This window comes from Centropristis striata, chromosome 5, assembly GCF_030273125.1.
Source record: "Centropristis striata isolate RG_2023a ecotype Rhode Island chromosome 5, C.striata_1.0, whole genome shotgun sequence".
NCBI classification, from domain to species: Eukaryota; Metazoa; Chordata; class Actinopteri; order Perciformes; family Serranidae; genus Centropristis; species Centropristis striata.
The window spans coordinates 16,364,356-16,378,727 of NC_081521.1; the positions used below are offsets into that span (position 1 = coordinate 16,364,356).

A 14,372-nucleotide genomic window follows, 5' to 3' on the forward strand; every position below is an offset into this window, starting at 1 on the left:
TGGTGCGTATGTATATGTGTGTGTGTGTGTGTGTGTGTGTGTGTGTGAGGGGGGTGCTGTGTCCTGGCATGTGACGATGGAGGAGGAGGAGGAGGAGGAGGAGGAGAGGGGGGAGTGAAGCAAAGCAAAGCAAAGCAAAGCAAAGCTCGGAGCAGCAGGGAGAGTCTAAGGATTATCAACTGTGTGTTTATGTGTGTGTGATATGGCAGCGAGCAGAAAGTGTGCAGAGTGTGTGTGTAGCTGGTGCTGGTGGGCTGTGAGCGGCCCGAGGCCTCAGGCTGTCTAACTTCATGTTAGCATAGTGACGTTAGCTTCGCTGCTAGCTCCCTCACTAACTTGTCAACAGACGGACCGACCCGGACCCGGACCGCTCCTCGCTACATGGTGGTTTCTCGGTGATTTTCTCCTAGCTTTGTGAAGCAGCAGCAACCGTCAGCACCACCGGGAGAGGTAAGATAACTTGGCAGAGCCCGCTAACGTTATTTAAAGGCTCGGACGGGAATGTGGGTCAGCTGCGCTAACAGCTAGTCAGCATTCAAGGTTAGGAGCTAACAGGCTAACTGAGCTAGCCGAGCTGTCGACGGCCGCACTGACAGTCAACAGCCGCTCAGAGACACTTTAATACGGGTTATACTCCAGCTTTGACACGGTAGACGGTAGCCAGGGTTAAAACCGAGCCGTCTGTTAATTTCTCACATGTTTGTCCCCAGTTACAGTCCTGTCACTGACTTATACAGTTCATATCTGAGACCCGGTGTGACAGGTTGAGACCGAGCGGCTCCGTCCCGCTGAGACTCAGAAGACACTTCTGTCCCTATAGTGTGAGGACAGTAAAGCATTAATAAATGTGTCATATGTTGTGGATGTTTGTCAGCCACATACATGGACGGATTAGTCCACTAGAGGGCCGCGGGGCAAATATTTAACCCCCCCCCCCCAAAGCCCTCTCCCCTAGTCCCTTCTCCTGCTCCTCCTCCTCCTCCTGCTAGGCTCAGTGTGTACACAGTGCATGCACCCTGTCCCCTTAAAGCAGCCCACCAAGTACACCGTGCACCCTAGCGTGGAACCAAGCAAACAATAATACAGATGTCTCCTAGTTTCAATGGAGACAAAGTTTACTTTTTAAGATAGTGGAGAACAGGCTGAAATGTTTAGCGCTCAACAATGTCAACAACAGAAAAGGCCTTTATTATCATTATATAACAGTTTAGAATGAGGCGCTGCTCCTCCTCGTTTGGTGCCTTTTGAGCAGCGATGGAAGAAATATTGAACTAAAAACCATTCTGCAGGATTATTCCGCTGCAAGTCAAAGTCATGCATCCAGAAAAGTGCAAAAGTTTCAGCATCAAAATGCACATAAAATATCAAAAATGCTCGTTATGCAGAATGGAACCACTCAGAGTGCTGCATATATTCTAAATATCATTTGTATTGATACATTAATGTAAGCAGTGTATTAATTTTGTAAAGATGGGGATCGTTTTAACTGCTTAATTTACTCTTACTCTTTATTTACACTTTACAGTGCTGCCTTTAAGACACAAGAATTGCCTTAAAGGCAATATATTACCCTAAAAGGGCAATACTTTAAACATTAAAATAGTTAAATAGCAAGAAATGGATCCTTTATTTGTGTCCAGGCATGTGTTGTTTTTTTAAAATATGGATTTATTTTCATAGAAAATTAGTAAGAAAGAGGTAGTAAGCTGATAAACACATTTTATCTTATTGAACGTAATTATTAATAGTACACATTGGGTTTTTCTGAGAGCATTTTGTATTGCACACTAATAAAATAGATTGTTGCATGTTGCAATATGAACAATAAATGAAAAAATAAAAATATAGGCAGTTCAGTATAAAAGTATGAAAAGATACAGCCTAAGAATAATCATATAATAATTATATAATCATATAATTGTCCTATAAAACACAACAAACAGCAAAATAAATTATTTGTTTTTTGTGTAAATGCTTCTAAATATCAAACATTAATAACAATAAATAAATATTGGTATTTAATTGTAATTAACACAGGAGTGTATGAAAATAGGCTTTACAAGCACACTGACTATTTATTTGTTTATTGAATTACCAGAAAATATGCTATTTCATTACACACACGTTATCAAGATTTGAAAATGAGCGATACTGTCACAGAACAGAAACCTGACAGGAGGATTTCATGCATTATCTTACTTCAGTCGGTTATTTGGGGCTCTTTTCTCGTTCTCTGGCCTACACCGTGTGTGTGTCATGTCATAAGCAGATTACTATCAAGGACATTCCCCGTGTGCTCAAACACAACCTGTAGTAAAGGACTGACACTTAAATAAACACAATCGCAAAGACTAGTAAATGAGCTATTTCAGCTGTATGTGATGTACTACGACCTAATGCCATTGAGCGACAACTTTAATGCATTTCTACCAGTGTGCCTATATGAATTTATCGTATTATAGTATTTTGGCTCTGCAACATGTTATGACAAGCTTAAAGGGATAGTTTAGGATTTTGGACGTTTTCCAGCAGTGTAGTGGATGCAGAGCTATCAGCTTACTGGCAGCGTCACAAAACAACATGGTTTCACTCCACAAATTGGCACTATTTTGTTTCTTGAGAAAACCAGTAAATACAATAACACATTACTACACACTGTTATTGTATTTACTGGCTTTCTCATGAAAAAAAAAACAGTGCCAAGGGAAACTGGTTTCTGATATGCAGCAGGACCGTATTGTGGTGGAACGTGTGACCTTTGTAGTTTTGCACAGTTAAATGTTGTATTTTGTGACCCTGCCAGCTTGCTGGAATTACCCTGCATCTACTGGCAACTATTTCATACAACTTGTCCAAAAACGTAAGAAAAGTACTCCAATGCCTAATCTCAAAGCACGGTAGATGATCTGTGGACTGATGACATGTGTTCATTCTGCCTTGTATGGTATACATTAATTATTTTAATATCGCCTGTTTAAGTATTCTGTTCTTCAACAGTGGAACTATGATGACAACGTGACAGGAGGGGAGCCTCTCAGTCTGCTTAACCAGGAACCATGGAAGGTACAGAGCAGCACAACAGGGTGAATGGCCACTGCAAGCCCAAGTCCCCCCAGGACCCGGAGGACATCAGGTGGACAACCCCCGAGGCCGAGTCCGGAGGCTCGGACAGCTGCGGAGGGACGAGTGTGTCGGAGCTGACCGACCTGCAGGAGTTAAAAGCCAGGGAGAGTGAGGAGGAGGAGGAGAAGGAGCACAGCAAGGTGCTTTCTCCCTCTAAAGGCCTGAAAGGGGACCAGAAGAACCAGGACAAAGATAATCTGGATCAGGAGAACAATCTCAGCAAGCAGAACAGCAGCGCAGCATCCAGCTACACAGGTGAGACTCCCACGCCTCCTGGAACTAAGTCTGTCACCTTAATTACTGTATCCACTTATCTTTCCATATATGAAAATGGACATAGGTAGGTAGATAGAGGTTTTTCTGGACTCAATATATTGACTTTTTGTGCTTTTTTTGTGTTGTGTTTAAAGTAATGCTGCAAATGCTGTTGACAGGCAGCATGAAGTGGCGAAAAAAAAATATATTTCCCAAGCAGCCATTCCAGCTGTGAGGAATAAAGTTAAACAAGCAGACAGTGATGCAGGGAAATAAGTATTTGATCCCCTGCAGATTTTTTGATTTTTCATAAATTTTCCCACTGACAAATGAATGAACAGTCTAATATTTTAATGGAAGGTTTATTTCAACAAAAAGAGACAGAATATATATATTTTTTAAATCAAGTATATCACATTATATTAAAGTTATACAATAATTTGCATGTGAGTGAGGAAAAAAAAGTATTGGATCCCCTAACAAAAACAATATTGAGTAAGCTACCATTCAAATTATAGACTCATTTATTTATCAGTGGGAAAATTTAGCAAAAATCACAAAATCTGCAGGGGATCAAATACTTATTTTCCTCACTGTAAATACTGAAATACAGACAAAAAAACACTGACATTTTTAAATAATACATAATATATATCCAACCAACAAAATAATATGTAGATAGATTATCTACATATAATCTATTATTAGATCAAAGAACTTGACAAGAAACTGGAATTTTGTCAAATTGAAAAGGAAATAATTAAAAGATCATCAATTTGTTCATCTGAATAGGAAAAATTTCATATTATCCATAAATCTAAATTCTCCAAAACTCACTCATCGAATTGCCAAAAAAAAAACTATATTTCCCAAGCAGCCACATGTTATTTTAATAATATAATAATATAATACATAATGATTATCTCTTTGCAATGTTTTGTTAACAGAGCCTGAGAGTCTATTTTATTTATTTTGGTTGTAGTTTATTTAGTTATGTTTTATTTATCTAGGATATTATATATATTTCTTTTCCACATTGCAATTTCAATGTTTAATATTCTAGAGATTAAAAAATGAATTGCTGTAAAAAGGATGAACTTATTATGCTCTGATATCGTTTTATCGTATAAAACTAAAACAACATTGATACTATCGTTTATCGGGATAGTTTCTGGGAAAATATATCGTCTTGAAAAATGTGTTATGGTGCCTGGCCTACCTGGAGTGTCACTGGAAACGTTGCATGACATATTTAAACCACAGAGTCTTAATATTCATGTTTTTTCTGTTCAGACTTGTCGCATACCTCGTCGCCCTCGCTGTCTGAGCAGCTGCGTCTGGGCCGAGAGGACAGCACCGGGTCTGGGATCAGCGTCGAGTGTAAGGTCTGCGGGGACAAGGCCTCGGGCTTCCACTACGGCGTGCACGCCTGCGAGGGCTGCAAGGTAACCCAGCGTGTGTGTGTGTGACAGCAGAAACTCAGGCAGATTATTACTTGTGATAACGGCAGTTTCTTGCTGTCCGGTATGAGTTGCTGAACCGGTTTCGTGTCTCTCACTCAGGGTTTTTTCCGGCGAACCGTGCGGATGAAATTGGAATATGATCGCTGTGAGCGAACCTGCAAAATTCAGAAGAAGAATCGTAATAAGTGCCAATATTGTCGCTTCCAGAAGTGCCTGTCTCTGGGAATGTCCCATGATGGTGAGAAAAGAAATGTTTTATTGTTTATTTTTTGTTTTATCAATCTGAGATTTGAATTGAAATGACTGAGGAGGGTTTGTTTTTATTGAGTAAAAGTGTTCACATTGTTTTGTGTGGTTGGTGCAGAAAATGATTTACTTCACTCTTAAACGCTTACACTTTAAAATGTGTTTGTGCAGACTGTTAGATAAAACATTAACCGTTTTATTTCCCCGGAGCTGATGGCTGATTCAGTACAAAAATTAAATTATTTATTTACAAGAGTAACAAAAGTATTGTGCTATCAAGGAACCTGTTCCAGCCCCGACACTGACCAACAGACTGACTGTTCTTGTGTTTGCTCAGCGATCCGATACGGACGCATGCCGGAGTCCGAGAGGAAGAAGCTGGTGGCCGGCCTGCTAGCAGAGGAACTAAACCTCAGCAAACCAGGCGGCTCGGACCTGAAGACCTTGGCCAAACAAGTCAACACAGCCTACCTGAAGAACTTCAGCATGACCAAGAAGAGAGCCCGCAGCATCCTGTCGGGAAAAACCAGCAGCACCTCGGTATGTCTCCCAAGAGAAAAGCCACGTTCAGAGTCTCTTAAATCTCCTTTCTTCTGTTCTGATGCTCTGTGACCTCCAGCAGCTCGTCTGCCTGAGCTGCTGAGCTGTGATTGGCTCATTAGATATCTGCGTTAACGAGCAGTCGGACAGGTGTACCTAATAAAGTATGAATAAATGTAAACACAATTCCTCAAAAAGTTGTGGAAAACATTTTCAAATCAATGCAAATGTTTGCAAACCCTTCAACTATCATTTGAATCAAAAGATTCGATTGATTTGGGAGTTAAAATCTGGATGATTATGTCTGAACTAATAATATATATAATGATTATATATAATAATAATAAGCTAGAGCAAAGGTAAACGTTGTAACCCTTGAGGATGATATCAGCAGCACACATACAGCTGTGGACAGATGTTAATATTAGAGTTTCAGCCTGGCTTCACTTCTTTATTGCAGGAGTTAGTAGACATTCACAGTTATTTATGTCATATGTCATGTTCTTCATACTCCGAGAATTCCTGCAAAATGTTGATGTTTCATAGTAATAATCCTTGTAAAAAAAAAAAATAATGTTCTTGTCAGAGTTATTAATCTATCTACTTCGTCATTATAGAGGTTGTAGTTTGCAGTAGTTTTAAACTAGAGTGCTTTTTATTAAGAGGTGTTTCTAATATTTTGGCCACCCAATTTACATACGTAATGATTGATGGCAGAATATTAGAAACAGCAGTGAAGATAATGCACTCCAGTACATCATCAGAAAGCAGAATTATTACCTGTCTCTCAATGCCAGAGCTGCATCACATTGAACTGGTGTACCTAATAATGTGGCCGGTGGGTGTGCATCAATAATGGGGAAGAAAATAAAACCCTGAAGGAAATTCAGGGCTTTATAGTAGAGGTGTGAATCCCCAGAGGCCCCAAGATACCTTTTTTTTCCTGATACTTGAGTCACGATACGATATTGTTGTGATTTTAATCATTGTGTGATATGCTGAGTATTGATACAATATATTGTGATTTAACAGTTTAATTGCATTTTGTGTTGACAAAATTAAATTCAATCAAGAATTGTTTTGTCCAATCAGAGAAAATTCTCAGTGTATTCATCTCACTTCAGTTTTATTTATTTTAACTAATTAATTTCTAAGCTGCCTCCAGTGTTTCCTCACTGCTCCACGGTGAGATGGAGCTTCTTCAGTTTCTGCTTTGTTTATAATGGGATGGAGGGTGTTTGATTGTTTCTGTTATTATTATTATTATTATATTTTTCTATGTGAAGCACTTTATGTTACATTTCCCTTGTATGAAAAGTGCTATATAAATGAAGTCTGATTGATTGAAAAATATGGTTACTTGGCACCATGAATCAATATAATATTGCCACGCAAAATATCGCAATACTATGCTGTATCTATTTCTTCCCCCACCTCTACTTTATAGTATAATATTATTTGATTGGGATTCTCATAGTCAGTCCTGTCTTGAGTTCTAAGTGGTAATTTATTAAATGTATCTCTGTGTTGCTTCCAGCCATTTGTGATCTACGACGTGGACACGCTCTGGAAGGCAGAGAGCGGTCTGGTCTGGAGCCAGCTGGTTCCGGGTGCTCCCCTGACCAAGGAGATCGGGGTCCATGTGTTCTACCGCTGCCAGTGCACCACGGTGGAGACGGTGCGGGAGCTCACAGAGTTTGCCAAGAGCATTCCAGGGTTTGTGGACCTGTACCTTAACGACCAGGTGAGCCTCTGTGCTCTCACTCTGCTGCACCGTCACATGCTCTCTCTGTTTTCAGGCACTGATGCACTTTAACTGTCTCTGCAGGTGACTCTATTGAAGTACGGTGTGCACGAGGCCATTTTTGCCATGCTACCCTCTCTAATGAACAAAGACGGCCTGTTGGTGGCTAATGGGAAGGGCTTCGTAACCCGGGAGTTCCTGCGCAGCTTGAGGAAGCCCTTCAGCGAGATCATGGAGCCCAAGTTTGAGTTTGCCGTCAAGTTTAATGCTCTGGAGCTGGACGACAGCGACCTGGCCCTGTTTGTCGCTGCCATTATTCTCTGTGGAGGTGAGACAGAACGGCATATTTCATATTTATGTTCAGGCTCTGCAGCTCTGTGTAGTATCACTATAGAATGATGAAGGCATAGCTCTGAATATTAAATCCCTTAAATCCCACACACTGCTCCTTGTAGCACCCTATAATGTAATAATTTCCTGATAACGTAATAACGCCTGAAAATGTAATAAAATTTGTACTTAACTCGATCGAAAATGTAATAAAACCCAATAATGTAATAACTTCATTAATAATGTAATAAAATATCCTGACTGATATGTAATAACATTTTTATTACATTATCTGTTGTTACAAATCTGGTGTATATAACATTCTTAGATTCTCGAAATACAAAATGTAGACCTCTGGACTGAAAATGAACAAATATATTACATTATCTGTCAACTATTACATAATCAAACCCTCCAGAAAATGTAATAAAAATGTTATTACAATATCAATGAGGATATTTTATTACATTATTGGTGAAGTTATTACATTCGATTGAGTTAAGTGCAAATTTTATTACATGATCAGGAAATTATTACATTATAGGGTGCTACACTCCTTCAATTAATCTGTAAATTTTAATCGGTTAATCCCTCCATCCATGATTATAAATATTTGAACCTGCTGGTTTTTTATCATACTTTCATACTTTGGTCAGTATGATTATGAAACAGCTGTTCCTTCCAATATATGTGGCATTAAAAGTCTTAAAACATTTAAAATTCAGCTTAGTGAATCTGCAGAAACCCTGTATGCAGGGCTGGACGTTAGCAGCCGGTCACCTGCTGAATGTGGGTAGAATCCAACAGTAACACAAGTCAGACTGACCAGGCAGGGGGGACCTGTTGTATATAATGAGGTGTCTGACTCTGACCCAGGAGTTGAACCTGCACGAGTCAGAAGGTGCCGGTGAGGTGTGTTGGGTGCACCAGTGGCCCTTATGTGACTGGACCCAAAAGATGGTTCATGCCTAATTTACACTGCATAACTTCAGCCCTGATTTTCCTTTCGCCCGACAAAAAACCCAAACCGAGGCAAATCATGGTCAGCTCAGAGCTCGTTTAGACCCATCCCACCCCTTCTTCTTGTTATCATCGTCTTGTGACCCTTCCAGTTTCCACCGTAAACGCTGACTGCAGTAACCTCCATACTTGCGGCCGTATACAGCCTGCTGCTTGTGGCGTTCTCTTTTTTTATTGCTCTTCTGTGCAGGCAGGTCAGTCAGGGGCCGTGAGCAGTTCACACTCAAGTCTGATAAAGGTCACATTTAAAATATAATGTTAACAGCCAAACAAAAAATGAGCAAAAGATCCAAATGGAGCATCAAAGCTGACAGTGTGACGCAGCCTGAGGCCCATAACAATGCTCTGCCCTCGTTCAGCCTCAAGACATTCAGACTGACTCCACGCGGTTCACAGAGCAATCCGGCATTGTAGATGAAGTGTGAGGAGACGGGAGTGACTGTAACATCAGCAGGACGTGTAGAGTAAGGCAGGTGAAGAAATGAACGTCGTGTTTCTCTCTGCAGAGATTCTACAGACTCTGCAAAGTTGTTCTGCATTTTGCTGAACATGATTCGATGACTGTCAGACTGAGTGAGAGGCCTGTCTCAAATAATGTACGTCACATATTTTCGGCCGGTTCACAGTGATCCACCTCGCCTCTTTTACTGCCTCTGAAGGCGGTTCAGAGGATCACCTGGTAGAGGATCACAGAGGAGGAAATATCACGGCTTGAAACGGCTGTCTCAAAGGAGCTGATGTGTGACTCAAAGACACGAGCCGAGAGACTTGCTGATGAATTGGAATCATCCCAGATATCTAGCAGGGTAAATATCTGCAGCTGTCAGCCAGCATCAGCCTGTGAGACGCGGGGTGAGGTGAAACCATAGACTGTATATAAATAATGGACGTAGTGACTGTGACGTCACCCGTTGGTTTGTGGGACGTTGGAAGCCTCGAGTTCAGTGTAACACTCGTCGCCATCTTGTTCTGATACGCGGAGCAGACCATATTTGAACTGTGGAGGAGCGAGAGGGATCTGATCACTGACTATACGCCTCTCTACACCTCAACCTGACTGAGAGAAGTCGCTGCTAATTCATGTTAGCATTAACTGGAGCATTAACTGGGATGTTAGTTTTGGCTAGCAAAAAAACAAAACAAATGTGCGTTACTTATCTAAGAAAAATGACCAGAGACTCCTTGAGTGTCTATTAGTCCAACCAAACGCTGAACAAGACATTTTTAATGAACAAAACGTTCAAATAAAGTCATTAAGTGAAAATACAGTGAAAGGGTCAAAGTTATGAGACCAAACCGCTAAACCTCCTTTTTTATTAAGTGTATAATGTTATATGTTGCCGTGGATACGCATTGTTCTGCTTCTCTCCTGATGACGTCTCGCCTTTTTAGCCACCTGTCAATCAAAAGTAGCCACGCCCCAAATCATAAGATTCTTTATCTTCTATTTTCTTCACTCTTGACCTGCAATCTGAGCGCACCAGAGGGGTGATTGAAATTCAATTCAAAATTGACCCGAGGTGTGATGGGGGACCAAGTCAGGTCCGGGTCTGTCCCTCCTTCCTGCTGCAGCACATACAGGATCATCTCAATACAATAGAATATGATGGAAAAGTTTATTTATGTCAGTAAATCAATTAAAAAAGGTGAAATAACACGTTATATAGTAGATGCATTACATACATAACTCAACACACACACTCTGAAAATTATGTTCATCTATATGACTCAATCCTTGGTTGGGGTGCGTTTGACTTGAACTACTGGAAATGGACTTTGCATCATATTCTAATGTATTGAGATGCACCTGTTGAGTGCATATAGATGGACATACTTTTAAGAGGCCAATATCACCATATTAAATATACTTTTTAAAATTGGTCTTTTGTAATATTACATTTTTTTTGAGACACTGAATTGTAGGTCTTCATTGAATGTAAGCCAATCATTATAATTAGAAGAAATTAAAATTGAATTTGAATTACTGACATAAATAAACTTTTCTATGATATTTTAATTTATTGAGATGCACCTGTACATACTGTACTGCACTGCTGCTGCTGCTCTGTTACACACCACTACGTCTCCTCCCACTTCGTTCCATGATGACAGACTGCACTGTGAAAAGCCGGCACAGCTCTTACGGCAATATAGCAGGACTTTTGCGGGACCTCAGTCTGAAAGGGGCTAATGTGAAAACCACCTCGACTTCAGTACTCCCGATTACAGAACAGCCAGGTGTGTGGAAAGACGACTTGTTGTTTCGTGTGAACGGGGCTGAGCTCGGGGCGGGGCGAGTCCCGTCGCAGCATGTTCCCATACAGACGGAGCTCTACACACAACTTGATCAGAGCTCAGTCTTTAGTGACTCAAGGGTTTTGTTTTTAATCTCTGCATGTTTACAGTCGTCATTTTCATTTACACAGTGGTGGAAAGTAACTAAGTACATTTACACAAGTACTGTACTTAAGTTCAATTTTTAAGTACTTGTACTTTACTTGAATATTTCCATTTTATGTAACTTTATACTTCTACTCCACTACATTTTGAGGTGAATATTATACTTTTTACTCAACCACATTTAGCCGATAGCTTTAGCTACTTATCAGGTCAAGATTTAACATAAAAAAATACATTTAAAGTGATTCGACTTCTTCTTTCTTTTAAAAAACCCCCATCATAACAGTAGAAGTAGTTAAAGTGAGCCCTGTCTTGATAGAATTAAATGCTGCTTACATAAATGCATCATAATATTAATCCAATAATATATTTGAAATATATAACAGTCTGAGTGGGTCCATTCTGCATAACAAGTACTTTTACTTTTGATACTTTAAGTACACTTGGGTGCTGATACTTTTGTACTTTTACTTCAGTAAGTTTTGAATGCAGGACTCCACTACTTGTAGTAGAGTAACTTAACAGTGTGGTATTAGTATTTATACGTAAGTAATGGATCTGAATACTTCTTCCACCACTGCATTTACAAGGGTTGTAATCTATTTCTGTCAGTAACTTGTGGCTCACTTTGGTCAAACAGTACTTAATTTCCAAGCTACAACCTTTGTGTCTGGTGAAAGTGCCGAGAAGCGTGACTCACGGTAAGGTGTGTGTTCTTGTTCTCCCAGATCGTCCCGGGCTAATGAACGTGAAGCAGGTGGAGCAGAGTCAGGACAACATCCTGCAGGCTCTTGATCTCCACCTACAAGCCAACCACTCTGACTCCGCCTACCTCTTCCCCAAGCTGCTGCAGAAGATGGCCGACCTCCGTCAGCTCGTTACTGAGAACGTTCAGCTTGTCCAAAAGATCAAAAAGACTGAGTCGGAGACCTCGCTCCACCCTCTACTACAGGAGATCTACAAAGACATGTACTAGTGTTTCTCCAGCACAGACTGCTTCTAGCAATACTGTTACAAATTGATTCATGATACTACACTGCATCCAGTACAAGCACTGTTCACGTCAGGCACGGACCTGAGCGTGGTAGGGCTAACACAATCAGACAGTCTTCTAAATGTCAGCATTACCCTCAGCAGTAATGTGTGTGTATGTGTGTGAGAGAGAGAGATGAGCATCTGGAATCATTTGCTGCAAGTCCGAGTTTCCCACAACGGTCACTAACAGAGAGAATGATGTGTTTTCTCACTGAGGCTGCTCCTGTTACATTCTAATAGCAAAGCTGACCCCAGAGCAGCGTCTCCCCGCCCGCTCCCCTCGCCTTTGTGAAGGGAAAGCATTTCATGTTCTGACACCAGTGGCAGAGTTCAGACAGTAAAGAGCCATAAGGTTTGCACTGTGCCAGTGTGTCTGGTGCAGTGATAGTTCTCAGACTTTTGGTAAAGCTGAAGATGCACAAATTTGTTTTTTGTTTACATCATAATCATCATCATCATCATCACCATCAGTGACTGCTACTTTGCCATGTGGTTAACAGAACACACCTGGGCTGGCTCCAGCAGTGTAGAGCTCTCTCTAAGCTGTGCAATACCCTTTTCCATTTTTCAATAAATGTGGAGATCCAAGTACTGCAGGTTGTGTCTTAAAGCCATCTAGCAGAGGACGATGCGGCACAGAGTCTGTCTCTAACTGACACTATAAACGCATCACCCACTGAAGTACAAGGGACCGCATGTTTTTTCCTCTTATTTTTTCTGACATGCAAATCATCATAATTTTGCCATTTTAATTTTTTTCATAGTTTATTCTTTGTAATTATGTTACTAATTATTTGTAATTGTTGATCACATTTGTAAGGGCAAAACATGAATTATCTTGTTTTTATGTATTAAGTATAATGTGTTCTTTCATATGACATGCCTGCCTTTTTAGTTTAGGTTGTACCAAATATATCGTCAAGCATACCAACCCATGTTTCCTTGGTGAGGAATTTGGATTTCACCTTTTCCTAAAGCCAGCAGACTGAACCATACAAGGTCAAATCACATGTCTGCTATCACATGTCGCTTCAGATAAAACACAGTCTAGATTACTCCTGATCTGTTCAGTTAGGAGAGACACAAATTGTGACAGCCTTATAAAACTGTAACCAGCAGATCCAACTGTTTTTATCTCCCCCAAATACTCTGAAGGACTTCTTTTTCTCCCTGTGCTCTGTCTGAAAGGACTTCAGTTTGTCAGCACTGGTGCACACAGTCCAGCTTCACAACGATCCCTATCTACCTCTAATGTATGATCTGTGACATTATTCCACTGTCTCATCTCATCTCTGGCACTTTTTTTGCCTTAATTCCTGCTATGGGTACATGTTGCAGATTTGATATTATTGGCTGATGTGCCGACGCAGCAGAACGGTGTGGATGGATAAAACAAAACAGGACGCCAAAAACATGATGTAAGCTACCTCTATGCCTGTGTGAGTGATGGACTGACATATCTGTTCACAAAAACATGTTAAAACTTGCAATATTTTCGTCCTTCTAGTCACATGTAACCTAACTGCAGATCTAGTTTAGCCACATCTCACCTATAAACTTTGTAAAAATATTAAGACCGCTTTTCTATTTTTTTAAATTATGAGACAGGTTATATGTCTGACACACAATTTGTTGCAGTAGAAAATACACCGTTTATTGTAGAAACAGCATTATTGTCAGAATGGGAACTTTCTGACGGTCCTTGAATGCATCATAGGTTACAAAAGAAAAACTTACCAAAATGAGCCTAAAAATTATGATATTTCTATCAGAATCACTTTTTTCTACTCATACCATTTAAAAACAATGCCACAAAAAAGCATTTGGAATAACTAAGTGCTGTTAAAACATTAAATTCTGCTCCTCAGTGACACTGTTTCAGGTTTCAAATGCAGGTTGAAAAGGTAGAAATCTGTTCAGTAACAGTGGGGAGGTCAGGGTCTAAAGGTTAACCCTCTGAGCCCCACATGTTTCTTTTAATACTAAAATTATTTTAAAAATTTGAACTTTTCACAAATCCTGGAACGGATAATAGGTTACGAAAGTCTTGTTATAAAAAGTGACCAAAACTTGTGTTAAAATGTTGATATTTATGTCAGAATCTCTTTATTCCACGTGTCATTTAAAATAAAGCATTTGCACTAACCAGATGCTGTTAAAAACATTAAATTCTGCTCCTCAGAGACACTGTGAAGACATGATTGATTCTGCTGAGA

The 14,372-nt window shown here is 40.1% G+C and overlaps 1 protein-coding gene across 1 annotated transcript; it reads left to right on the top strand.

Moving 5' to 3' along the window:
* Positions 1-120: 120 nt before the first annotated feature.
* ppardb (peroxisome proliferator-activated receptor delta b) lies at positions 121-14,301 on the top strand. Its single transcript, XM_059332412.1, has 8 exons — positions 121-450; positions 2,998-3,378; positions 4,672-4,823; positions 4,941-5,079; positions 5,425-5,627; positions 7,165-7,371; positions 7,456-7,699; positions 11,850-14,301. Exons 2-8 carry the CDS (start codon positions 3,057-3,059, stop codon positions 12,095-12,097), a joined length of 1,515 nt encoding a protein of 504 aa, XP_059188395.1. The 5' UTR covers positions 121-450; positions 2,998-3,056; the 3' UTR covers positions 12,098-14,301.
* The last annotated feature ends 71 nt before the right edge of the window (positions 14,302-14,372 follow it).

Excerpts from the sequence above, each read along its gene's own strand:
- ppardb (XM_059332412.1), top strand. The coding sequence starts at position 3,057 with ATGGAAGGTACAGAGCAGCACAACAGGGTGAATGGCCACTGCAAGCCC. Across the intron at positions 7,372-7,455 it reads ACCTGTACCTTAACGACCAG|GTGACTCTATTGAAGTACGG; the intron begins GTGAGCCTCTGT and ends CTGTCTCTGCAG. Across the intron at positions 7,700-11,849 it reads TGCCATTATTCTCTGTGGAG|ATCGTCCCGGGCTAATGAAC; the intron begins GTGAGACAGAAC and ends TTGTTCTCCCAG.